This window comes from Brassica napus, chromosome C2 (assembly GCF_020379485.1).
Source record: "Brassica napus cultivar Da-Ae chromosome C2, Da-Ae, whole genome shotgun sequence".
Lineage (NCBI taxonomy): Eukaryota > Viridiplantae > Streptophyta > Magnoliopsida > Brassicales > Brassicaceae > Brassica > Brassica napus.
The window spans coordinates 43,319,228-43,346,769 of NC_063445.1; the positions used below are offsets into that span (position 1 = coordinate 43,319,228).

At 29.7% G+C, this 27,542-nt stretch overlaps 2 protein-coding genes and 1 pseudogene across 2 annotated transcripts; 1 reads left to right on the forward strand and 2 right to left on the reverse strand.

Annotated features, from left to right (window-relative positions):
* The first annotated feature begins 654 nt into the window (after nucleotides 1-654).
* LOC106425535 lies at nucleotides 655-2,402 on the forward strand (annotated as a pseudogene).
* A 1,278-nt stretch (nucleotides 2,403-3,680) lies between these two features.
* On the reverse strand, nucleotides 3,681-13,840 carry LOC106378370 (DNA-directed RNA polymerase III subunit 2-like). The gene is made up of 38 exons (XM_048747852.1): nucleotides 12,806-13,840; nucleotides 12,630-12,726; nucleotides 12,426-12,547; nucleotides 12,189-12,281; nucleotides 12,042-12,114; nucleotides 11,865-11,955; nucleotides 11,741-11,793; nucleotides 11,413-11,477; nucleotides 11,187-11,292; nucleotides 10,991-11,101; nucleotides 10,618-10,677; nucleotides 10,266-10,298; nucleotides 10,059-10,109; nucleotides 9,879-9,977; nucleotides 9,483-9,542; nucleotides 9,294-9,386; nucleotides 8,846-8,956; nucleotides 8,643-8,753; nucleotides 8,285-8,401; nucleotides 8,050-8,166; nucleotides 7,886-7,966; nucleotides 7,381-7,485; nucleotides 7,209-7,289; nucleotides 6,986-7,117; nucleotides 6,852-6,896; nucleotides 6,564-6,641; nucleotides 6,357-6,496; nucleotides 6,161-6,251; nucleotides 5,870-5,988; nucleotides 5,648-5,783; nucleotides 5,421-5,551; nucleotides 4,929-5,054; nucleotides 4,758-4,813; nucleotides 4,553-4,623; nucleotides 4,399-4,483; nucleotides 4,231-4,334; nucleotides 4,020-4,148; nucleotides 3,681-3,919 (listed from the first exon to the last, which is right to left on the reverse strand). Exons 1-38 carry the CDS (start codon nucleotides 12,829-12,831, stop codon nucleotides 3,869-3,871), a joined length of 3,450 nt encoding a protein of 1,149 aa, XP_048603809.1. The 5' UTR covers nucleotides 12,832-13,840; the 3' UTR covers nucleotides 3,681-3,868.
* An 8,688-nt stretch (nucleotides 13,841-22,528) lies between these two features.
* LOC125582419 (agamous-like MADS-box protein AGL62) lies at nucleotides 22,529-24,044 on the reverse strand. Its single transcript, XM_048749111.1, has 2 exons — nucleotides 24,039-24,044; nucleotides 22,529-23,060 (listed from the first exon to the last, which is right to left on the reverse strand). Exons 1-2 carry the CDS (start codon nucleotides 24,042-24,044, stop codon nucleotides 22,533-22,535), a joined length of 534 nt encoding a protein of 177 aa, XP_048605068.1. The 3' UTR covers nucleotides 22,529-22,532.
* Between the last annotated feature and the right edge of the window lie 3,498 nt (nucleotides 24,045-27,542).

Genomic DNA, 27,542 nt, shown 5'->3' on the forward strand with positions numbered 1-27,542 from the left:
TCACCAATATCTTGGTGCTCGAAGAAACAAGACGTGGTGGCTCTATCCTCCGATGAAGCCGAATACTTGGCAGCGACAGAAGCCGCTAAACAGGCCATCTGGCTTCAAGAGCTAATGAGTGAGATCACAGGAAGAGAAGTCCAAATAACACTGATACGCGTGGACAACAAATCAGCTATAGCATTAGCCAAGAACCCAGTATTCCATCGACGCAGCAAGCACATTCACAAGCGGTTTCACTTCATCAGAGAATGTGTTGAAAGAGAGCTCATTGATGTGGAACATGTACTGGGAGCAGAGCAACGTGCAGACATACTAACAAAGGCACTAGCAAGGATCAAGTTCAAGGAGATGAGGGAACTGATCAAAGTACAAGATCTAAGTGAAAATGGTGTGAAGCTTAGAAGGGAGAATGTTGGATAAGTTTCACAGAAAGATAGCTTAGGAAACAAGTTATTCATTAAAGATAAGTAGAATAACTTATATGTTTAGGATAATGATAAGATTCATAGATATACTTGTAATAGGATAAGCTAAGAGAGTCCTATGTATAAAGAGATCTAATGAAAGATGATCTCTACAATATTATAGGAAGAAAGCAAAGAAAGAAATAAAACAAAGAAACGTTTTATAAGTTTTGTGTCTTGATCGACTTTACCATCATCATCTTTAAGCTTCACATCTTCTCGTTTCTCTAACGTCTCTACTGGGTCTAACCATATCTCACCAAGCTCAGCTTCTAACCTCCAAGTGATCAGTCTAACCAAACTCAGCTCCAATCTTGAGCAGCTTCCCAGTAGCCCAGACTGTGATTACACAGATGCAAAGATCATTGTCGAGGGTGTTCCCGTTGGTGTTCACAGATGCATTTTGGCTGAAAGGAGCAAGTTTTTCGAGGAACTGTTCAAGAAAGACAAGAAACGTTCCAAGATTGAGAGACCAAAGTACCATTTGAAAGAGGTTGTGCCTTATGGAGCTGTTGTTGGGCAGGAAGCTTTTGTTCACTTCCTGAGTTATGTCTACACTGGGAGGTTAAAGCCGTATCCTTTGGAGGTTTCTACTTGTGTTGACTCTCTTTGTGCTCATGATTCTTGTCGACCTGCTATTGATTTCGTTGTTGTATGCTTCATCTATTCTCCAAGTGCCTGAGCTTGTTTCATCTTTTCAGCGGCGGCTTTGTAACTTTGTGGAGAAGTCTCTGGTTGAGAATGTTATTCCTATTCTTTTGGTTGCTTTCTATTGTAAGTTGACTCAGCTGCTTGATCAATGTATTGAGAGAGTGGCTAGGTCAGGTCTCTATAGGTTCTGTATCGAAAAAGAGGTTCCTTTAGAAGTAGCTGAGAGAATCAAACAGATTAGTCTCAAGTCTCCACAAGAGGAAGAAGAGAACAGTCCCAAGGTTTCAGATAAAATGCTTGAGAGAGTCGGGAAAATCCTCAAGCCCTTGGATTCAGATGCGTTGAGTTTGTGAAGCTTCTTTTGACCGAGTCAGATATCACTCTAGATGAAGCCAATGGTCTGCATTACTCAGTGGTGTATAGTGATCCCAAAGTAATTGCAGAGATACTTATGGTTGCTGATTCGCCAATGTGTTCCCTCTCTATGCCTGAAGATCTACAGATGAGACTGTTATACCTAGAAAAGAGAGGTAAATGACTGATAATTGGCAGATTCTTGTGACATTTCTGTTGAACCATTGAGCTTTTTTTTTTGTTGCAGTGGGGCTTGCTCGGTTGTTCTTTCCAACAGAAGCTAATGTGGCTATGGACATTGCTAATGTAGAAGGTACAAGGGAGTTCACTGGTCCTCCCCCGCCTTCACATGGGTTAACAGGAAACTTGAGTCAGGTTGATTTAAACGAAACTCCTCATGCAAACCAAAAGACTTCTTACTCGTATGGAGGCTCTAATGAAAACAGGTAAGAAGAAAAAAAGATTTGCTCTTCTTTTATTTTTCTCTTGGCTGACTCCACTACACGTTTCACAATGCAGTTGAGACAGGTAGAAGGTATTTTCCATATGGCTTAGAGGTTTTAGATAAGTACATGGAAGAGTATATAGATGATGATATTCTCGATGACTTGCATATTGAGAAAGGATCTCCTCTGGAGAGAAGACTGAAGAGAATGAGATATAGAGAGCTTAAGGATGATGTCCAAAAGGCATATAGAAAAGACAAAGAGTCTTGTCTTTCTGCGTCATCCTCTCCTTCGTCTTCTTCTTTAAGAGATGGTCTGGAGAACTCAGCATGAAAATAAGTTGAATATGATTAGATATGTCTGCTCAGATACTTATAGGTTCAGTTTTACTAAAGATGATGGATAGAGTTACTTGTACAACAATAAACATAGGAATGCTCATTAACCCAAAACATTCTAACTACATGCAACCTTTTGTATTTTTTTGTTTTATATATTGGTATATGCTTTTAGACTATACAGACACTGTCAGATACATGAGACTAAAACAAAAATAGATGAGAAACATGATTTTTTTTTTCATAGATGTATATTTACATAGTTGCAAGAGAAAGAGACTAATGGTGGACAAGAACCACTGTTCCAATTCCAAACAGCAACCTGTAATAATGCATTCTGAACAAGAACTGTCACTGGTAAGTCCCAGTAAATAAATGTTAGCTGAATTCTTTGGTCATTGAAGATATGGGTATCGAGCAGACCAGGAGGGGCAGATAAGTGGATAACAATTTGCTGAGCATTATTCAGTTAGTCTTAAAGGTCACTTTATTGAGTTCAGTAATGCATCAACATTAGCTAGCTATCCTCAACTGCACCACCCAAATATCTGTTAGAACATGGTCTTTTCTGCGTCCTTCTAATCCGGTGAATGAAGTTTCCATGCAACCTAGACTATAATATTTTATAATAACTCACAACCAATAATACCAATTTGAGACATTTAAAAAAAAAAAAAGTCTACGGTAATAAATTATTAATAAGTTCAGCGTGAACCTCAATTTGTTATGGGGCTTTTCAAGAATTATAGATAAATTAATCAGTGTTTCCGTAGTAATTTCGATGTTTTAATCACAAGTCAGTCACACATGTCGTAATCACGAGCCGTGTAATATTTTAGTTTTGTTTTTTTTTCCTGCTTCTTTTGTGAGAGTAATATATTTGGATTGAGGAAGCTCTTCTTGGTTGGTTCTCTCTACTCGTCGTCCATTGAAACTTTTCTCCGTCTTTTCAATAGAGTAACACGTTTCCCATCTGCCATATATATATTTTGATCACAGAGCTTCATTTCATCAACGATCATGCCCACCCCTGGAAACAAGAACATCAACGCCAAATTGGTCTCTGTCATTTCCCTGTTTTGTAGAGATTCTTTCTGGGCTCTTCTTTTGTTTATTCTCAAGTAGTGAATTCGACTGACAAATTTTGGAGAATTTTGATTGGATCGTTAATCCCCAATCGGGCAAATTTCAACGTAATTTGTAATCGTTATAGCTTAAAAAATTGCAATTATTATGAAAGTATTAAAACTAGGTTTTGGAGTAAAAAGGTTGTATATTTATTGGATTTTACGATCTGGATTGCTTTGTTTATCTTGTTATTCTGATCTGATCAATCATCGTTTATGTATGTTAGCTTCTGTAGCAGAAGACAGTTTCTGTGCTTGTGCTCTAAGATCGTCTTGTGTTGATGGAGACAATGTTTATAGGAGTAAGAATGGAGATTCTCCCATTATTTGTTAGTTTCAGAACAGTGAGAACAAAACATACGATTCTTAACATCTTAGTCATCTACACTAATATGGTCCAATCTCAAGGACTCGGAGGACCAGAGAAGGATATTAAAAAAGCCATCGAGACTGTCGTAAAGGTTAAAACAGTCTTCAGAGCTTATCTACATTTCCCTTAGAACAAGACGCGGAACAACATTCATCGACTGCAGTTCCTGTAACCAATGAATTACACGAGAGCGTCGTTATATTGAGCGGAGAGTTCAATTTGAGAGGCAAAACAAGGCGAAAAACAGTGGGGATCAAACGTTTTACCTGGAAAAGGAGCTTGCATGCGTAAGGGAGTTTCAAAGTAGCAATGCTATCACCATTTTTACAAGTTGAACAAACTGCCTTCTTCAGCTTGTAATCGTAATATCCCAATAAACCGCAAGCTCTGCAAACCTGCATTTATATTTTTTGTTAACAAATATTCACAGATTTTGCCACTTATCAAGAATATATAGTGCATTGTGATTTATATTACCTGAACTTCAAAAGGATCACTAGAGAGCATGAGACGCTCATAGATCAACATGCTGGCTCCATAAGCAATAAGACAATCTCGTTCCATTTCTCCCACTCGTAAACCTGCGACAGCATTAGAGATTGCAATTTTAAGAAAACAACAATTCATGGTTGAAGAAGCGCATACCTCCATTTTTAGATTTCCCTTCAGTTGGCTGTCTTGTCATCATCACACGCTGTCCACTCCCTCGCGCATGCATTTTGTCCATGACCTACTCGTCAACATATAAGTGTTATGTTTGTTTAAAAAAATGGTTTAGATAGGTTAGAGGAAGCCTCACCATGTGTTTCAGTTTCTGGTAATATATTGGCCCCATAAAGACGTATGTTTGCAATGGCTCGCCACTGAGACCTGCGAGACACTCAAGGTCATCATCGCAGAATTTGTACAAAGAAAGAATCAAATTTCAGTGAACATGATAACCGACACTGGGTATGGATTTTAACATATATTCTGCGATGTTATGAAGTATCATTAAGCTGTACCTGAGTATAACAACTCCTTCCCACAGTAGGAATAGCGATGCTTCACAAGGGTCTTACTGAAATAATACAACATTCGACAACATTCAATGCCAGAACAAAAGTTTCAACATAGAAGAAGAATCCTCATATTTAAGAGAGAGAGAGAGAGAGAGAGAGAGAGAGAAACGGTACCTTATATTTTCAACCGTGTCAGCATGACCACTTTCTTCTCCAAAAGCACTACCATAATGAAATCTACCAGAAGACACCCCAGCTTTACTTCCAAGAAGTTCCATCATCTTACCTACTGTCATACGACTGTGACAAGAAAAAAATGTTGATAAATTCACCAGTTATAATACATAATCGTAAGTACAAAAACTTCAGATGAAACTTCAAAATTTTGAACTGAAGGGATTAAACATATACGTTGCTCCAAGTTGGGTAGCAAAATATAAAACGACTTGGTCCTAACTATAAAGTTCATATAGTAGGGGAAATGCAAGGGTAACAATAGAGCAAAACTTCCACGAGAGGCCCTGGCAGTGTGAGGATTAACACCCCACACACATGAACTCGCAAACAAAATGAAGAACTCTTTTTCATTTGGCTCTTCACTATACAACGGCATTTCACATGCACATAGAAATTAAAAGAAATATTATGTAGAGTATATTCTATGACCTTGGAAACCCATGAGGATTCATGATCAAATCAGGGCAAATTCCACGTTCAGAAAATGGAAAATCTTCTTGCTGAACGATTGTACCACAAACACCTTTCTGCCCATGCCTACTGCTGAACTTGTCTCCAAGCTAAATAAGAGCCACAGCAAGACAGGATTATCACTGTAGATAGAATATGAGGCTTGGGGCTAGAAATATAAAAGTATTGAAGATAAAATTTGTCACCTCTGGTCGACGAGTATGTCGGATGTTATACTTTATGCATAAATTACCGTTCTTGTGAGAACAGAGAGCAACTCTTTCGACCACTTGTGTCTCCCCTTCAGGACCTTTAAAATACTCTCTGGCCGGACGATATTGACTGGAAATTGAACAAGAGATTGTACAGTTTTGCTTACAGTTATAAAAAACAATCATGATAAATATGGGGGAAAGTTAGTGGATTACGTGTCTGATGGCGGAGATGTAATGTTATCTCTGGTGTCAACAGGGATTTGTTTATTTATATACACATCATTCGGTCTAATAATTTCCCCTGGAGCAGCGATTCCATCATCATCCAGTATCTTAATAAGAAAACAATAGTCAACATGAAAACATATTCAACGTGAAGGGAAAGGCCACAGTCAAGCACACAAGAAATAAACAACGAAAAGGTAGAGAAAAAAAAATGCCTATGATTGGTTAAGCACAATAAGAACTGTTAGGCTGAGGACACATGCAAGAAAATGTACTTACCTGCATCTTTTCAGCATCTGGACCTGTTCTTTCTGGCCTTAGTATTCTGTCCACTGTATCGTTACCATACTTCTGGCAAGTAGCAACAACTCTGTTTCACAAGACAATACAAATACAAGCAAGAAAACATAACAGTTAATGCAAGATACGATATCTCAAAAGGAACGGAGTTTTGCCTCAAAAAGAAATCCATTACGTTTTCTTAACAATGCAGCGTTCAAAACCACGATCTAAGGAAGCTTTGTTCATCACAATTGCATCCTCAATATCGTACCCAGTATTACTCATCACAGCAACTGTTGCATTTTGACCTGCTCCAAGTTTATCGTATCCAACCTGTTAATAAGCATAATTTATTAGTACCATATTATTAACACATCCCGATTATAGCAAAGACACTAACCAATTCAATTGTTCTCGTTGTCAACAGGGGTCGTTGAGGATACACCAATAGGTAAAGCAAAGAGTCCATCCGGTTTAACTATATACAAAGGTTGTAAAAAGCAAAGTCAGTGCCTGAGAGAGAGAGCAAGGTAGAGGCGTTAAAGTAATTAGACTTCACATGACCAACTTAAGTAAGCAAAGCCTTGGATAGCACAACAGGAAACAATTGATCTAATTAAGTCATCAAAAATGGAAAACAGTACGCTACGATTCAATGAAATGATATGGCAGAGTACAAATGACTTGCCTGGTTGTAAGCAATATTTCCCATCGCTTGTTTTCCCATAGCGCACTGCACACAAAGTAACAGGACTATTAAGTATAAACGTGATGCAAACTGAAATTGCAGCATCTTATGTCATAATGTCTAGACACACAAACCTGGTAAGTATTTCTAGGCGACTGATTATGGTGAGGGTAGGGGATAAGACCAGCAACAACCCCTAAGATGGTGAAAGGCTCAATCTCAATGTGGGTTACGTCTTTCATGGCTTCACTTTCGTATAAAGCAATCTTAAAACAAGGAAAAATAACAGGGGTTATTTTCAACTGCCTATGGTGCAATAGAATATAATACATCTAGAAAATGGAGACTGGCACGAACCAGCGCATTATTTTCCTCATTAACATCAAGATACTCGATCAAACCTTCACGAATGAAGTCATCAAAAGTGCGAACACCATCCTTCAAGGAAATAGAAATCAGTCAAGCAATGTCTTTAACTGATACCACTAAGACAAGTGTACATGAATCTGCGGGAGTATAACACATGTACCTTTAGTTCTTTCATGTGGTGTTGTTTAACTCTTGATTCTCCATTCTCTGCTATAACAAGTGGACGACACACCCGCCCACCATCAGAAGCAACGTAAACACAATGCTGATAAACACACACCGTCAGTCCCAGTGAACATTTGTGTATTCAAGAGAAAAACTTGGCAGGGATTTAGGAAATAATCGTTTCCTGCCTTCATTAACAACAATGTAAAAAGTTGAATTTTAAAAAAAAATGAAATCATCACTCAGCTGTAACTCTTCTCTGGAAATCACTCAAAGAAGGAGAGTTATCAAATAAATATCAGGAGCTTCCTCAATCTATTTTCAATTCAGAATTCTTAATTGTGATTCCAAGCTTTACCAATGCATATTACCTTATATAACGTTTAGATAATACATACACAAGAACACAGCAGTAAATTGGGTTATGCTTGATGGACGAATGAACACAAGCTATAAGGTGCATGTGGCCAAACGTAGAATGCCAAAAATGGACGAAATACCTGCTTTTCGTTTATGAATACACTGACGAATTCGCCAATTTTCCCAGCTCTACGCAGCCTTCTAAGTGAATTGGCGAAGTACTGAAACAACAATGTAAATTAGTGAAGACGTGCAAAGATGTGTATTCCGTCTGTTGCAGATCCATGTGTTTATGAAAGAGTACCTGTGGCCTTCTATGTTTGCCAAGTATTAGCCCATTAAATATGACCAAAAACGAGTCTGGAGTATGCAGCTCCTCTGCTGACAATACTTCCAGATCTGTAACACCCAATTTGAAGCACTGTTTCCGGAAAATCAATTAAAACACACGGATTCAGTACTTAATTGACAAAACCCACCGAAAATACAGATGACTAACCAAAGAAATGACAACGGAGAAAAAATTAGCAACCAAATACCATAGCAACCAATGGGCCTTCCTCTTGATCCGTTGTGACATGAGTCATTAAAGCCAAATTCTTGACAAGCCCACAAGATTCTCCTTCAGGGGTATCACATGGGCAGAGCATGCCCCACTTATAAAGCAAACCACAATGCCAAAATCAGATTAAGTGAATGTTCAAAGAGAAGCAGTAATTCTCATCACAAGATCACAGCAAGACTGATAAAAGACAGTAGCATTGGGGAATTAACATTTCGGCATCGCCAGAGACAGAGGACCGACACGTGTCAACACGTGACTAGTCTGGATAACTTCTGTGGGGCAGGATACCTCTGTATAATTCAAAAAAAAAAAAAAAAAGACAGTAGCATTACCTGGCTGGGTTGCAAGGATCTAGGCCCACTAACTTTTCTGGACTTTTCAAACTGTGGCGAAATTTTCGTAATAGACCCCAAGCTCCCAATGAAAGATAACCTTGTCAAGACCTATATCAAAAGATTTCTTAACATATTGTAGCACGAAGGAGGCTAGAGACAATGACATACACATATATGTATACAGAGAGAGTAAGACTGACCTGTGTCATGCCTTTCCTATGCATTCTGAACCTTTTAATATCAAAGTTTCCCGTGGAAAGAGTTCTTTCTAATCCAAAAGAAATATTATGATTCTTTTCTCCAGTGAGACACTGCAAGCACATCACAAAAGATACTGAAGTTGTTTGTACTATCGTTTTTTTTCAATAAAGTAACTATTTCTGAAAATCGACTCCATCCATGTTATTCCAAGGCCAAAAGCTATAGAGAGAACAATAAATATTCTAACTGTAGAAATTCAAGTTGTAGTGCGATATCCAAGGGAGATGCAAGTTCATAAAGCAATTACCAAACGACATCATAACAGTAGCACCTAGCTAAAAACTAGTTATGAGCCTACTGCCAGCATACTTACTTCAGAAATATGAAAGGAAACTGGTTCATAGTTATAACAACACCTGAACTAGCAGGGCAGTATTTTTCACTTACTTGAGAAAAATCGAATCGGCTTGCCCGGTTAGGTTTTTGAAGGATAGCATCTACTTTTTTAATGGCCTCGGTGGTCATCGTTTTGAACAAATCCTGTAGCAGCGTCAAGGAGGAAAATAATTACTAGAAAAAACCTTACAAGAAAAAGGAAGAGAAAGTACTGCGTCTGGTAATATGTTTCAGTGATACCTCAAAGAGAAGAGATATTAGTTGTCCAGACAACTCCAACCGCTTGTTACCAACATAGTCCTACAAGGAGATACACATTTGAGAACACAGATCCAAGCAATATGAATTTCTGGGTTATAATTAGACTTCTCTCCAGATTATATTAATTTATTCTCTGGACTACAAGTTATAGTCATCATCATCACGTCAACTCAACTCTTAAATATCATTGGCTCTTTTAAGTGAAGTTCACGACATTTTGTAAGCCATTTCAGAATGTCACCCTGTTTTTTAATTTGCCAGCTTTAGGTAATCTAATATGTCATGCAGCAGTAATCCTAAAAGTTAAAAAGGCAGACTTCAAATATATTCAACATGTACAAAAAGAAATTTCCAGATAGAAGGCTACGGTATTACCTTGTCATCCATGGAATCTTTGTTCAACATTGCTTCAATCATTCTTCTCAACATCACCCCAACATAGAAACATTTTTGGCGATAATTGTCATCACGCACCTTAGAGAGAAGAATATAGCAAGCAGTAAGCAAAGAGTAAAGACTAAAATTTCAAGAACCAAAAGAAGTTGAGATACTTACAGGTACATGTGCAAGGAATAATTCTCTCAGAATGTATAGAGCTCGGCCATCCTAGTAGATCATGTAATACACAATGTATGTAATACACAATGTGGAATTTTCACTTAGCAAGATAACTTTCATATTCAATTTTGCAGGATAAAAACAAATCACCCATCTGTCTGAAGTTGAATTAGAGAGTGTAACAGCAGAGTAAATAATACAAACCTTTTCAGGTGGTCCATACGATGATCTCTTCACCTACAGAAGTTAATAACGAAAAGAATATCAATCTTGTTGCAAATTCACACAAGTCAGAAACTACCGTTAAACTACCATAGGCTGGTAGTCTAGTCTTTTCTTCAGCAGGGTTTTTATCTCTCTAGTTGCATCACAAAATGAGGTGGATCCAACTAACTATAACAGCATAAAGTCTATGCCCATTACTTTTCAGCAAAGATAGCCACGAGGTATGGCTTTTTAAACACTAGAAATAGATTTTTTCACAGGGTAGCAACATTTTTTCTGTTTTCTAGGTAGGTAACTTTGAAATAAATCTCTAAGAGGATAAACACTGCACCTTTGCTTCAAGATAGTCCAGTGCTTGTTGTCGTGTATTCACACCTTCACTAATACACTCCTGAAATTAGAAAAGCATTTCGAGGGATAAATATGGCGCTTCACAGATCAAGGCTCATCAGAACCCACAGGTTGAACAAAATGACATGTGAAGAAAATGAAATGCATCAAACTTCTAGATTTAACAAAACGGACAAGCTAAGAAATTGGTTCCTTATGGCAAGCTTTATGCGTGGCAAGTTTACTTTGGCAGAACATTTTTATCGACAGAACTAATCAGCTAATTCCCGAGTTATGCTAACTTGAAAGCTTTACCATTTAAAAAGGCCAAAAAAATTAGTCACAAAAAAAAAACAGGTGGCTACAATACTTGCCTCCATAGAAGGTAGAAGTGATGCACTAAAACGGGGATCCCTTCCAACCATCTGTACGATCTCTTGGTCGCTCTCCATTCCCATAGCTTTTAGGACGATTATTATTGGAATCTAGAACAGATTACATGCTCAGCCAATAGATTCCAACCCTGAAAGATCGACAACTAAAGAGAAGGACGTGATGATGTATCTTCACCTTTTTTACAAATTGATGTAGATACAAATATATCTTCTCCTTCTCCATCTGAATAACTGTTTTGCTTTTCGTTGTTTCACTGCTGCTTGTGACAGATGCATTTATGCTGGCAATAAGCAGTAAGAGACAGAATCAGCAAACAGAGAAATTGGTATGTAAATAGTGGGCGAGTAAATAATGGAATGCAAATGCTACAAGGACTGAAATCATGTACGGGATCACTTACTTCCCTTTTTTATCAGAATCAATAATAATCCTATTCTTAGAAAGTTGTTCTTGTATCAACAACACCTGAAAAGAATATAGCAATACCAACAGAATCAATATCATGGCTTCAGATCAAGTAAAAAGGAATAAAGGAGTCCATGAAGAATGGGATAAACGGCTGCTCAACGGCTACACATACACACAATTGAGTCTGGACTTTGGAGTAAAGAGAGAATAATATACGACTGATATCCCAAAGTCAAAAGTGCAGACAAGTAGCCAATCTATAGACTTCATAAAAGATGGCTCTAAGAAGATTATATATAAGAAGCATGAAGTGTGATTACCTTCTCGGTTCCTTTGATGACAAAATATCCTCCAGGATCAAGTGGGCACTCACCTGGAAACCAACACAGGAATACAATAAATGTGATGAACAAAATCAACGCTTGAAGATAAGGGTTTACAAACCCAATCTTGCAAGTTCCTCTTCATCTTTTCCGTGTAATACACAGCGGCAACTCCTCAACATAATAGGCATCCTTCCGATAACAACCTTATCCTGAAACAAATGAACAACATATTAATCCCGAAGTCCTGAACTTTATTTGATGAACAGGATTAATGTATAATATTTTTGCGATTCACCTTTGCACTTATCGTCGTCTTTCCATGAATTCCATGAACATATTCTATGTTGACATATATCGGAGCAGCATACCTGATGTTTTAGAAAAGCGAAGAATGTAAAGATATTCTCAAAGAGCCAACATAATGAGAAGAAGCCAATATTACGTCATGTCAGCTAGTCGGCACATGTGTGGATTGATTACTTCCGCCGTACCAACATTTAAAATAGAGGGTTCACCAACATAGACATCCTTAAACCTGCATCAAACAGCACAATCTCAATTTAATATACATATCAAAGGACTGAAAAAGCCAGCCATCAAGTATTCAACTTTAGCAGAATCTCACTCCAAAAAAATAATATATATTTTTATCAGAAATACGATAAGAAGATTAGACGACCATAGGTAAATGGAAGGGTCGAGAGTGGACGTAATACGAGAATTCGCACGAACAATCTTCTTGATCCCGACATTGATGAAGTAATTGAATGAATCAAGGTGTTGCTTCACAAGTCCTCTCACCTAAACAACAAGACAATTACACACACATATACCAGGAGGGCATAAATACACAAAATGATTATATTGGGTGTGTTATGTGAACCTTGAGAAACTCAGGGACGAGTTGAAACTTATCTGCTGTAGACTTGATAGGAGCTGAAAGCTTCTTCTTGTCGACGAAGTTGTCATCGTTCATCAAGCTGTAAGAGAGTAACATTTAAAGCATCTGTAAACATCACAATCTGTAATCGATGAAGAGTTGATGAGGAAGAAACGTACTCTAAGTCTTCGTGATCGAGTACCATCGCTCTTTAGATTGTCAGTTATCTGAAATCGAGGGAGAAATACGATTAATTCTAGTTCCGTTTGGAGTTTCATCAACGGAATGATGAGTGAAGAACTTACCGGCGACGAGGATTGATAGATTCTAGTACAGTCGGAGGTTTAGGGAAGGGGTCAAGAGACGGCGAAGCGAGGGGTGGTGTATTTAAACAATTAAAGGGTTTTAAATACTTAACCACCCGATCGTTATTTGGGAAAAGTTAAATACTACTATTATTTATCAAATCACCCATTCGCAACTATAAAATTGCAAAACAGTCCCCTTCCTCTATGCAATACTGTATATAACTTAATAATTTAAACCCAAAACCGAATTTGTATAATTTAGTAAGTTGGTATTTCAGATTATGAATACTATTAGAACCAGCTGAGTTCAAATGGGTATCCAAAAATTCAAATAACTGAACTATGTATATTTTTGAACTAGGAGTTAATCCGCGCTACGCGCGGGACTATTTTGATTTTTAAATGTTAACTATATAGTTATTCATTTGGACGTTGTATTCTGAACAACAACGAAATTCTAAATTGTATCTTTGTGTGAATAGTAATTTCTTTAGAAAAAACCAAAAAACTATACATTTTTCATATAGATGTTTCATATAGTTTTCCATTTTTTATATTATATATTTACTTATTATTTAAATTTTCTTAATTTGTAGGACAACTCTTTCAAATAGTCGTTTTTAAGTTTTTGTCACAAAATAGTCATCAATAAGGAAATAACCAAAATAACCCATTTTATTTTGAAAATTTTAATATTTCTTTTTTATTTTTCAAACTTTGAAATCATATCCACAAAACGCCACCTCATAACTCTAACTAAGTATAGTTTATTTAACCTTATAGCATAGACAGGGGCGGACCCAGGTTGAAGAAAGGTGTGGCATGGGCCCCACACTCTTTTTTATTTTTCCTTGAGAATTTAACCAAAATTTATTTACATACCCTTAGTTTATATATCTATTTCAATATGTGCCCCATACTAAATATCACTCTAGATCCGCCCCTGAGCATAGATGTATTTTAACTCTTTAATAAATGTTTAATTCAGATAAATGTTTAATTTAGTTTTTCTATTTTTTATATTGTATATTTACTTACTGTTTATCTTCTCTTATTTTGTATAGTTATTTATTATAATTTTTTTGCTTTTATATCAATCATAATATTACGATATATATTTAATATAATATTTTATTTCTTATATACTATATTTACTTATTATTTATTTTTTCTAATATTTTATATTTACTTATTATAGTATATAACATTTCTATATGATTAATATTACTAACAATATTATTAAAATAATACATAATATTAAATTATAAATCTATTATAATATTAGAATAAAAATAAAATATCATAATAATACTTCTTATTATTTATTTTTATACTAATATTTTTATGTCTTTTTTTTAACATCAATCATCTACAAACTTATGCTGACTCTGTAAACCAAACAGGTAACTATGTCCATGTGAACGACGAAAGACGGTTGTTTCCTATCACTGCGTGCTAAGCTATCCACCTTTTGATTTTCTGTCTGAGGTACATGAACGATCTCTGAGTTTAGAAAGCTTCTTTTCAGCAGTTTAATGTCTTCCTGATAATTATCAAACGCTAGCCATTCTTCTGATTCCGAAACCATCTTTATCAGTTGAGAACAATCTGTCGCAAATGTGACATGAAATTACCGTAAATTTCTCATGCATTTCATTGCCCATATTAGCGCTTCTACCTCCGAATGAAGAAGTGAAAGACTTGCCCGGACATTCCGTGCCCCTAGCAATCCATCAAAACCCGCTAAAGTGATGTACTAGCCTTGTCCTGAGAATTGTTCCTTATCTCTCCATGAGCAATCTATGAAACACCATTTTCCTGGTATTGTTGGTACAATTCTTTCATGTACTTGATTTGCAACCCTCTGATTATTTGTTACATGTGTCTCCGCCCAAAGTGTTGATTCTAATTCCGGTAGTTTAAGCGTATCTCTTGGATCAACATCCAAATTGCTAAAAACTTTGTTGTTTCGACCTTTCTAAATATACCATAATATCCACGCAAATTGGTGATCCTCCATTTTTGGATTAACTCTCCAAAAAAAATGATCCATATTTTTATGTCTTATAGTCTATATTTACTAATTATTTATTTTACTATACATTTTTCAGATAGATGTTTAATTTAGTTTTTCCAGTTCTAATATTATATATTTACTTATTTTGTATTTTTCCTTATACTGTATATTTACTTATTCTAATATTACGGTAGATGTTTAATATAATACTTGTATTTCTTATATAGTATATTTACTTATTATTTATTTTACTATACATTTTTTCAGAGATATGTTTAATTTAGTCTTTTCATTTCTTAATTGTATTTTACCTTTTTTTTCTTATACTATAAATTTACTTATTCTAATTTTCTTGTTTTTATATCAAATGATAATATTATGATAGATGTTTAATGTGATAAAAATATTATCTTATATTCTATGCTTATTTTTCTTATATTGTATATTTACTTACAAAAATATTTGAAAATAATAAAATGTTAAACTATACATTTTCAGACAGACTTTTAATGTAGTTTTTTTATTTCTTATATTGTATATTTATTTATCTAACTGTTTTGTTTTATATCAAATCATAATATTACGATAAATGTTTAATGTTATATTTATATTTCTTACATTATGTATTTACTTATTATTTACATTATTATATAATTTCAGATAAATGTTTAATGTATTTTTTTTATTTTTATATGGTATATTTACTTATAATTTATTTTTCTAATATTTTATATTTACTTATTCTAATATTATAATTGATGTTTAGTGTAATATTTTTATAATGTAAATTTACTTTTATTTATTTAACTTTACATTTTTCAGATATATGTTTAATTTAGTTTTTCCATTTTTTATATTGTGTATTTACTTAATGTTTATCTTTTCTTATTTTTTATTTTTATATCAATGATAATATTACGATATATATTTAATGTAATATTTTTATTTCTTATATACTATATTTAGTTATTATTTATTTTTCTTATCTTTTATATTTACTTATTATATTAATAAGATAATGTTTAATACGATAATGTTTAGAATAATATTTCGATTTCTTATATTTTGTATTCAGTTATTATTTTATAGATGTTTAATGTAATATTTCTATTTATTATATTGTATATTTACTTATTATTGTTTAATGCAATGCTTCTATTTCTTATATTGTTTATTTAATTATTATATATTTTTCGTTATATTGCAAATTTACTTATTATATATTTTCTATTTTTTAAATAATAATGCCACGTGTCATCTTCTCTAGAGATTAACCAGGGCTACACCCGGGATTTTTATTTTTTCTAATTTAAGTTGTTAAATTATTTATATTTAGGTTATGATATATATTTATATAAATGTTAAGATGCATGTCATAATTAAAAATTATTTTTAAATTTTAACACCTTAAATTAACATATTTTTTACTATTTAAATATTTTTTTGTAATTTTGTTGGCTATCTAGTTATCATATTTAGCAAAACTATATGTTGAGTATTGGAATAAATGTTTTAGATATTTAATTAAACTGCAGAGTATTTTCAGATCGACCATATGCTCAACAATCGATCGATCCGTAAAAAGATGGTCGATCTCCTTGGCCAGGTAAGTACAATTTTAGCAAAAATATCTTTGATTTTCAAATATTAAGTATATACCTATTCTTTTGAATATTTTTTTTTTGAATTGTATTTTTTGATTAAATTATTGTATTATAATGTTTATGTAAATATTTTTTGTGATGTTTGAATTTGTGCTGTTAGTATACTTAACCTAGATGATATTGATGTTTAACAATTTTTTTTTTCTGGAAATAGAAAATAATGATATATCAAAACGTATCTAATACTTGTTAAATGATAGTATAATGTAAATTACATCCATTATTTGAAAATAACACTTTGTTGTTTTTATTTTTTTTAAATCAGAAATTATTTTTATTTAAAAACATTATTCATATATAATATAATAGTTTAAGTTTGGAAGATTAATCTATATATATAAATTATGTATATTTTTTAAAAAAATAATTTAAGATATTATATATTGAGTGACTGAATAAAAGCTGAATTTCTTATCTTGAAAATGAAATATTTATATTTTTATCTTCATGTTATACTCACCAATCCAGCATTGATATTTATAACTCAGTATGTTTTTAAAAAAAACTTAGTTTTAAGTAATAAACGAATTTAATAAATTAAATTCATCACCTATAATGTTCTGTAAACTATATTTGAAAATTCTCTAAAATTATATTTTAAGCATAATATTACTATTATTTAATTTAAGTTATTTTAAGCATAATATATGCTAAACCAACTTAAATTATATTTACAATAGGACCCTCTTAAACCGGTTAATAAACCAAAAACAATACTAAACCAACATGAACCAATACCTGATTCGGCGAGAAAAGAAGTGTTTCGGGATAAACGCTTGAATGGTTATTAACTGTAATGGTTTGATCATGAAAGAGGAATATGAATATTAATAATAAAATTATGGATTAGATTAATTTAAATTTGTAAGAATACCTTTGAGTCTATGAAAAGTAATTCAAATCCCATGAATAAGTTTGGCTTTTGGAAGTTGCGGGTTTCCCAACAATGAATCCACCTAACAAAAAGTTCGTTGTTATAAAAAATCTCCTTCAAGGTCATTAAAGGTTTTTGGGACGGCAAGAGTTGATGGTGGAACCAGTTTTTTGCTCGAGTGCTTTGAAGTTTTCCTTAATAGTGTGAGGTTGATGTTGATGGAATAATGAATTTTATAGGGACTTTCTTGATGTAAAACTATACATTTTTTTTTGTTTAAAGTGGTATTTCCATTTTTATATAATTTACTACTATTTTAAGATAGATGTACATTTTAAGATAGATTATTAAATCTTAATGTACTTTTTCCATTTTTTAAAATGTTTATTTCCATTTCTTATATTTTTTATTTACGTAATATCTATATTTATATTTTATATTTTAAAATAGATATTTAAATCTTAATGTACTTTTTCCATTTTTTTAAATGGTGTATTTATTTATATTATATATTTTACATTTTAAGATAGATGTTTAATGCTTAATGAACTTTTTCCATTTAAAAAAAAAAAAATTGTGTATTTACTTATTATTATATATATAATTCATATATTATATATTTACATTATTACTTATTATTTATTTTCCTGTATATGTATTTCCATTTCTTGTACTTTTTATTTACTTAATATCTCTATTTTACATTTTAAGATAGATGTTTAAATCTTAATGTACATTTTCCATTTTCTTTAAATTGTATATTTTCATTTGTTATACTTTCTATTTACGTAATATCTGTATTTTAAATTTTAAGATATATTTTTAATTCTTAATGTAATTTTCCATTTTTAAATTGCGTATTTACTTATTATTTATTTTTCTTTATATTGTGTATTTCTATTTCTTATATTTTCTATTTACTAATAATTTTATATTTTAAGATAGATTTACATTTTAAGATAGATGTTTAAATATTAATGTACTTTTTCCATTTTTTTTTAAATTGTGTATTTCCTTTTCTTATACTTTGTATTTGCGTAATATCTATATTTTACATTTTAAGATAGGATTTTAAATATTAATATACTTTTTCCATTGTTTTTAAGTTGTGTATTTCTTTTTCTTATACTTTCTATTTACTTAATATCTATATTTTACATTTTAAGATAGATGTTTAATATTTAATGTACTCTTTCCATATTTTAAAAATTGTGCATTTACTTATTATTGTATATATAATTCATATATTTATATATTTATAATATTTACTTATTATTTATTTTTCTATATATTGAGTATTTCTCTTTCTTATACTTTATATTTAGTTAATATCTATATTTATATTTTAAGATAGATGTTTAAATCTTAATATTTTTTTCCATTTTTAATGTAAAACGGCAATGTTTAATAGAAGAACTTGGACAAAAGTCAAATAGTTATATATATGTTTTTTTTTCTTTTTTTTTATAAAATGGTAATGTTACACTTTGGAGATAAGCCATTTTTTAGTGAAAAATGGTAATCTTACATATGTTTAATGTAGTTTTTTCTTTTTTTTTTATGTTGTATGTTTACATATTTTTGTTATTTTTAAATGTAAAATGGTAATCTTACATATGTTTAATGTAGTATTTCAATTTTTTATGTTGTATGTTTACATATTATTTATTATTTTCGAAATTATATATAATGTTTTTTTTACAAAATAGTAATGTTACATTATGGAGATAAGCCGTCTTTTTTTAGTGAAAAATAGTAATCTTACATATGTTTAATGTAGTTTTTCCATTTTTTATGTTAAATGTTTACATATTGTTTTTTAAAAATAAAAATGTAAAATGGTAATCTTACATATGTTTAATGTAGTATTTCCATTTTTTATGTTGTATGTTTACATATATTTATTATTTTCGAAATTATATATAATGTTTTTTGTTTTTTTTATAAAACGGTAATGTTACATTATGGAGAAAAGCCGTCTTTTTTTTTAAGTGAAAAATGGTAATTTTGCATATGTTTAATGTAGTTTTTCCATTTTTTATGCTGTATGTTTACATATTATTTATAATTTTCGAAAATAAGTAATATTAAAATGTAAAACTATATTTTATGTCACGTGTCATCTTTTGGGAGAAGTTATTTCACTGATGTGGACGCTCTATGGAGCCTCAAAAAGTTCCTTTTATTAGTATAAATTGTTGTATGTTTACATATTATTTTTTAAAAATAAAAATGTAAAATGATAATCTTACATATGTTTAATGTAGTATTTCCATTTTTATGTTGTATGTTTACATATATTTATTATTTTCAAAATTATATATAATGTTTTTTGTTTTTTTTATAAAACGATAATATTACATTATGGAGATAATCCGTCTTTTTTTAAGTGAAAAATGGTAATTTTACATATGTTTAATGTAGTTTTTCCATTTTTTATGATGTATGTTTACATATTATTTATAATTTTCGAAAATTAGTAATATTAAAATGTAAAACTATATTTTATGCCACGTGTCATCTTTCGGGAGAAGTTTTTTTTGCTGATGTTGACGCTCTATGGAGCCTCAAAAGGTTCCTTTTATCAGTATATATTATTTATAATTTTCGAAAATTAGTAATATTAAAATGTAAAACTATATTTTATGCCACGTGTCATCTTTCGGGAGAAGTTTTTTTTGCTGATGTAGACGTTCTATGGAGCCTCAAAAGGTTCCTTTTATTAGTATAGACTAGAGATTAACCGGGCTACGCCCGGAATTTTTATTTTTTCTAATTTAAGTTGTTAAATTATTTATATTTAGGTTATGATATATATTTATATAAATGTTAAGATGCATGTCATAATTAAAATTTATTTTTAAATTTTAACACCTTAAATTAACATATTTTTTACTATTTAAATATTTTTTTGTAATTTTGTTGGCTACCTAGTTATCATATTTAGCAAAAATATCTATTGAGTGTTGGAATAAATATTTTAGATATTTAATTAAACTGCAGAGTATTTTCAGATCGACCACATGCTCAACAATCGATCGATCCGTAAAAAGATGGTCGATCTCTTTGGCCAGGTAAGTACTATTTTAGTAAAAATATCTTTGATTTTCAAATATTAAGTATATAACTATTCTTTTGAATATTGTTTTTTTGAATTGTATTTTTTGATTAAATTATTGTATTATAATGTTTATGTAAATATTTTTTGTGATGTTTGAATTTTTGATGTTAGTGTACTTAACCTAGATTTAACCTAGATGATATTGATGTTTAACAATTTTTTTTCTGGAAATAGAAAATAATGATTTATCAAAACGTATCTAATACTTGTTAAATGATAGTATAATGTAAATTACATCCATTATTTGAAAATAACCATTTGTTGTTTTTATTTTTTATTTTAAATCAGAAATTATTTTTATTCAAAAACATTATTCATATATAATATAATAGTTTAAGTTTGGAAGATTAATCTATATATATACATTATGTATATCTTTTAAAAAATAATTTAAGATATTATATATTGAGTAACTTAATAAAATCTGAATTTCTTATCTTGAAAATGAAATATTTATATTTTTGACTTCATGTTATACTCACCAATCCAGCATTGATATTTATAACTCAGTATGTTTTTGAAAAAACTTAGTTTTAAGTAATAAACGAATTTAATAAATTAAATTCATCACCTATAATGTTCTGTAAACTATATTTGAAAACTCTCTAAAATTATATTTTAAACATAATATTACTATTATTTAATTTAAGTTATTTTAAGCATAATATATGTTAAACCAACTTAAATTATATTTACAATAGGACCATCCTAAACCGGTTAATAAACCAAAAACAATATTAAACCAACATGAACCAATACCTGATTCGGCGAGGAAAGAAGTGTTTCGGGATAAATGCTTGAATGATTATTAACTATAATGGTGTGATCATGAAAGAGTTAGTATGAATATTAACAATAAAATTATGGATTAGATTAAATTAAATTTGTAAGAATACCTTTGAGTCTATAAAAAGCAATTTAGTTTTTTCATTTTTTTAATTATATATTTACGTAATCTAATTTTTTTACTTTTATATCAGATGATAAATTATGATAGATGTTTAATGTAATATTCTATTTCTTATATTGTATATTTACTTTTTATTTATTTTCCTTATATTGTATATTTACTTATTATTGTTTAATGTAACATTTATATTTCTTATATTATATATTTACTTATTATTTATTTTTCTTTATATGTATATATTTTTTTTTTTGTTAATGTCACGTGTCATTTTTTAGAAGAAATCTTTTCCGTTGATGAGGACGCCCTATAGAGCCTCAAAAGCTCCATTTTATTAGTATAGAGCTCCATTTTATTAGTATAGATACATTTTTTAGATAGATGTTTAATTTAGTTTTTTCATTTTTTAATTATATATTTACGTTTTCTAACTTTTTTGCTTTTATATCAGATTATAAATTATGATAGATGTTTAATGTAATATTTTTATTTCTCATATTGTATATTTACTTTTTATTTATTTTCCTTATATTGTATATTTATTTATTATTGTTTAATATAACATTTCTATTTCTTATATTATATATTTACTTATTATTTATTTTTCTTTATATGTATTTTTATTTTTAATTTTTGTTAATGCCACGTGTCATCTTTTAAAAGAAGTTTTTTCAGCTGATGTGGACGCCCTATGGAGCCTCAAAAGCTTCCTTTTATTAGTATAGATTTTTTTGCTTTTATATCAGATTAAAATTATGATAGATGTTTAATGTAATATTTTTATTTCTTATATTGTATATTTACTTTTTATTTATTTTCCTTATATTGTATATTTATTTATTATTGTTTAATATAATATTTCTATTTCTTATATTATATATTTACTTATTATTTATTTTTCTCTATATGTATTTTTATTTTTTGTTAATGCCACGTGTCATCTTTTAAATAACATCTTTTTGTTTAAAAGATTACAATAAATAAAACATTGTGTTTATTGCAAAAAGAACAAAAATTAATAGTAACCATGTCCGAAACGAGGAGGATGAGCTGAATGGTGGTCACACTCAGACATGTGTTCTTGCTTAAAACATAATTTGTTTGGGTTTTGATTGTATTCTGGAGTGAACCCTTCAATAATATTACTATTACCAATATTCCCAAATGGTGTTGTAATATGATAAGGAACCATCATGTTGTTGAGATTGCAAGCGAATGTGTTCGTTGCCACCATTCTTTGATGATTATACAGATCTAAATCGGTGTCGATATTACCTGCATGATCATCACAAATCCCAAAAGTAGAATTATTTGAACTTCCACCATAGAAGTTATGACGCGGAACAATTGCTTGAAAATTCTTGGAGGCTTCAGTAGTCACTGTTTTTCTCAACTTTTCCAAACCACATTTGAATTCAGTGAGCTGGCTTAAGTTCAAATCTTCTATAGGTTCTTCCCACCAATTCTCAGGCATGTTACTGTTTTTCCTCTTTTGCTTTAAGTCTTCAGTCCTCTTTTTCTCAATTTCGAATTCTTCTGTTACCTATTTTTTGTAGAACAAGACTTAGGTTCACCCCCTAGGGTGAACCTTTAAATTCACCTCTCTTTCTATGACCAATCAAATTGCCATGTAGATAATTAATTAAAAAATATTAAACTTATTTAAAAATAACTAAAAAAACAGAATAATGTCAATTTTAATGCCGATGACGCCGTTACCTAAACCGTAAACCCTAAATTTTAAATTCTAAACCCTAAACCTTAAATCCTAAACTCAAACCCTAAACCCTAAACCCTATACCCAAATCCTATACCCTAAACCCAAATTATATACCCTAAACTCAAATTGTATACCCTAAACCCAAACAATAAACCCTAAACCATAAACCCTAAACCCAAACCATAAACCCTAAACCCAAACCATAAACCCAAATCTTAGACCCTAAACCCAAACCTTATAGCATCTAGGTTTAGGGTTTGGGTTTGGGTTTAGGGTTTACGGTTTGGGTTTTAAGTCTAAGATTTAGGTTTAGGGTATATGGTTTGGGTTTAGGGTCTAGGATTTGGTTTAGGGTATAAGGTTTGGATTTAAGATTTACTGTTTGGGTTTAGGGTCTAGGATTTGGGTTTAGAATATACAGTTTGGTTTTAGGGTTTAGGATTTGGGTTTAGGGTATAGAGTTTGGGTTTTAGAATTACGGTTTAGGGTTAAAAAATTAAGATTTCGGGTTTACGGTTTAGATGGCGGTGTCAGCGTTGTTAAAATTAGCATTATTTTTTTTAGTTATTTTAAAATAAATTTAATATTTTTTAATTAATTATCTACGTGGCAATTTGATTGGTTCTAGAATGAGAGGTGAATTTAAAAATTCACCCTATGGGGTGAACCTAAGTTTTGTTCTTTTTGTATCATTTTATTAAAGCCACATAACAACATCAGAGAGTACTTCAACAAAAAAGTTAAACAGTTATATACTAAATCTTTATAATAAATAAAAATAGATACATTATCTATATATACTGTCATTTACGGTTTACATTGTTTATATGCACTCGACCATATTAATCATTTTAAACTCATGATAAATCTATAAAATATTCATTTGAAGAGGTTTTAAAATCCGAATAGGCTTAATAAATTCTAAAGAAGATAAATCATGACCGTTACTCTAAAAGATGGCGGAAAATTGTATTTTCCAACTGATGTTAATAGCTTATTAGTTAAATAGAAAGTATTGTAGATATTGTAAAATACTCAAACAAAACAAGAGAGTATAATCCAGTAAATTAGTTGATCTTTCATACCTATAATTTTTAAATAGTGCGGATGGATTGATCCAGGCTACGCCCGGAATTTTTATTTTTTTTCTAATTTAAGTTGTTAAATTATTTATATTTAGGTTATGATATATATTTATATAAATGTTAAGATGCATGTCATAATTAAAATTTATTTTTAAATTTTAACACGTTAAATTAACATATTTTTTACTATTTAAATATTTCTTTGTAATTTTGTTGGCTATATAGTTATCATATTTAGCAAAACTATCTGTTGAGTGTTGGAATAAATGTTTTAGATATTTAATTAAACTGCATAGTATTTTCGGATCGACCACATGCTCAACAATCGATCGATCCGTAAAAAGGTAGTCGATCTCCTTGGCCAGATAAGTACAATTTTAGCAAAAAATATCTTTGATTTTCAAATATTAAGTATATAACTATTCTTAGTATATAACTATTCTTTTGAATATTGTTTTTTGAATTGTATTTTTTGATTAAATTATTGTATTATAATGTTTATATAAATATTTTTTGTGATGTTTGAATTTGTTCTGTTAGTATACTTAACCTAGATGATATTGATGTTTAACAATTTTTTTTTTTTGTAAATAGAAAATAATGATATATCAAAACGTATCAAATACTTGTTAAATGATAGTATAATGTAAATTACATTCATTATTTGAAAATAACCATTTGTTGTTTTTATTTTTTTTTAAATCAAAAATTATTTTTATTTAAAAACATTATTTATATATAATATAATAGTTTAAGTTTGGAAGATTAATATATATATATAAATTATGTATATTTTTTAAAGAATAATTTAAGATATTATATATTGAGTAACTGAATAAAAGCTGAATTTCTTATCTTGAAAATGAAATATTTATATTTTTGTCTTCATCTTATACTCACCAATCCAGCATTGATATTTATAACTCAGTATGTTTTTAAAAAAACTTAGTTTTAAGTAATAAATGAATTTAATAAATTAAATTCATCACCTATAATGTTCTGTAAACTATATTTGAAAACCCTCTAAAATTATATTTCAAGCATAATATTACTATTATTTAATTTAAGTTATTTTAAGCATAATATATGCTAAACCAACTTAAATTATATTTACAATAGGATCATCCTAAACCGGTTAATAAACCAAAAACAATACTAAACCAACATGAACCAATACCTGATTCGGCGAGGAAAGAAGTGTTTCGGGATAAACGCTTGAATGGTTATTAACTGTAATGGTTTGATCATGAAAGAGTTAGTATGAATATTAACAATAAAATTATGGATTAGATTAATTTAAATTTGTAAGAATACCTTTGAGTTTATGAAAATCAATTCAATTCCGATAAGTTTGACTTTTAGAAGTTGCGGGTTTCCCAACAATGAATCCACCTAACAAAAAGTTTGTAGTTGTAAAAAATCTCCTTCAAGGTCATTAAAGGTTTTTGGGACGGCGAGAGTTGATGGTGAAACCATTTTTTTGCTCGAGCGCTTTGAAGTTTTCCTTGATAGTGTGAGGTTGATGTTGATGGAATAATGAATTTTATAGGGACTTTCTTGATGTAAAACTATACATTTTTATTTTTTTTGTTTAATGTGGTATTTCTATTTTTATATAATTTACTACCATTTTAAGATAGATGTACATTTTAATATAGATGTTTAAATCTTAATGTACTTTTTCCATTTTTTTTAAATTGTGTATTTACTTATATTATATATTTTACATTTTAAGATAGATGTTTAATGCTTAATGAACTTTTTCCATTTTTTAAAAAAAATTGTGTATTTACTTATTATTATATATATAATTCATATATTATAAATTTACATTATTTACTTATTATTTATTTTCCTGTATATGTATTTCCATTTCTTGTACTTTTTATTTACTTAATATCTATATTTTACATTTTAAGATAGATGTTTAAATCTTAATGTACATTTTCCATTTTCTTTAAATTGTATATTTCGATTTGTTATACTTTCTATTTAGGTAATATCTATATTTTAAATTTTAAGATATATTTTTAAATCTTAATGTAATTTTTCATTTTAAAATTGCGTATTTACTTATATTATATATTTACTTATTATTTTTATTTTTTTATATTGTGTATTTCTATTTCTTATACTTTCTATTTACTAATAATTTTATATTTTAAGATAGTTTACATTTTAAGATAGATGTTTAAATACTAATGTACTTTTTCCATTTTTTTAAATTGTGTATTTCCTTTTCGTATACTTTATATTTGCATAATATCTATATTTTACATTTTAAGATAGATGTTTAAATATTAATATACTTTTTCCATTGTTTTCAAGTTGTGTATTTCTTTTCCTTATACTTTCTATTTACTTAATATCTATACTTTACATTTTAAGATAGATGTTTAATATTAATGTACTCTTTCCATATTTTAAAAATTATGCATTTACTTATTATTGTATATATAATGCATATATTTATATATTTATAATATTTACTTATTATTTATTTTTCTATATATTGAGTATTTCTCTTTCTTATACTTTATATTTAGTTAATATCTATATTTTATATTTTAAGATAGATGTTTAAATCTTAATGTTTTTTTCCATTTTTAATGTAAAACGGCAATGTTTAATAGAAAAACTTGGACAAATAGTCAAATAGTTATATTTATGTTTTTTTTTTCTTTTTTTTATAAAATGGTAATATTACATTATGGAGATAAGCCGTTTTTTTAGTGAAAAATGGTAATTTTACATATGTTTAATGTAGTTTTTCCATATTTTTTTATGTTGTATGTTTACATATTATTGTTATTTTTAAATGTAAAATGGTAATCTTACATATGTTTAATGTAGTATTTCCATTTTTATGTTGTATGTTTACATATTATTTAATATTTTCGAAATTATATATAATGTTTTTTTTACAAAATAGTAATGTTACCTTATGGAGATAAACCGTCTTTTTTTAGTGAAAAATGGTAATCTTACATATGTTTAATGTAGTTTTTCCATTTTTTATGTTGTATGTTTACATATTATTTTTTAAAAATAAAAATGTAAAATGGTAATCTTACATATGTTTAATGTAGTGTTTCCATTTTTATGTTGTATGTTTACATATATTTATTATTTTCGAAATTATATATAATGTTTTTGTTTATTTTATTAAACGGTAATGTTACATTATGGAGATAAACCGTCTTTTTTTTTAAGTAAAAAA

Coding starts and splice junctions, on each gene's coding strand:
- LOC106378370 (XM_048747852.1), bottom strand. CDS start 12,831: ATGGTACTCGATCACGAAGACTTAGA. Junction 12,727..12,805: donor CTCGATCACGAAGACTTAGA/GTACGTTTCTTC, acceptor ACTCTCTTACAG/CTTGATGAACGATGACAACT. Junction 4,624..4,757: donor GAAGGAGTTGTTATACTCAG/GTACAGCTTAAT, acceptor AGTGTCTCGCAG/GTCTCAGTGGCGAGCCATTG.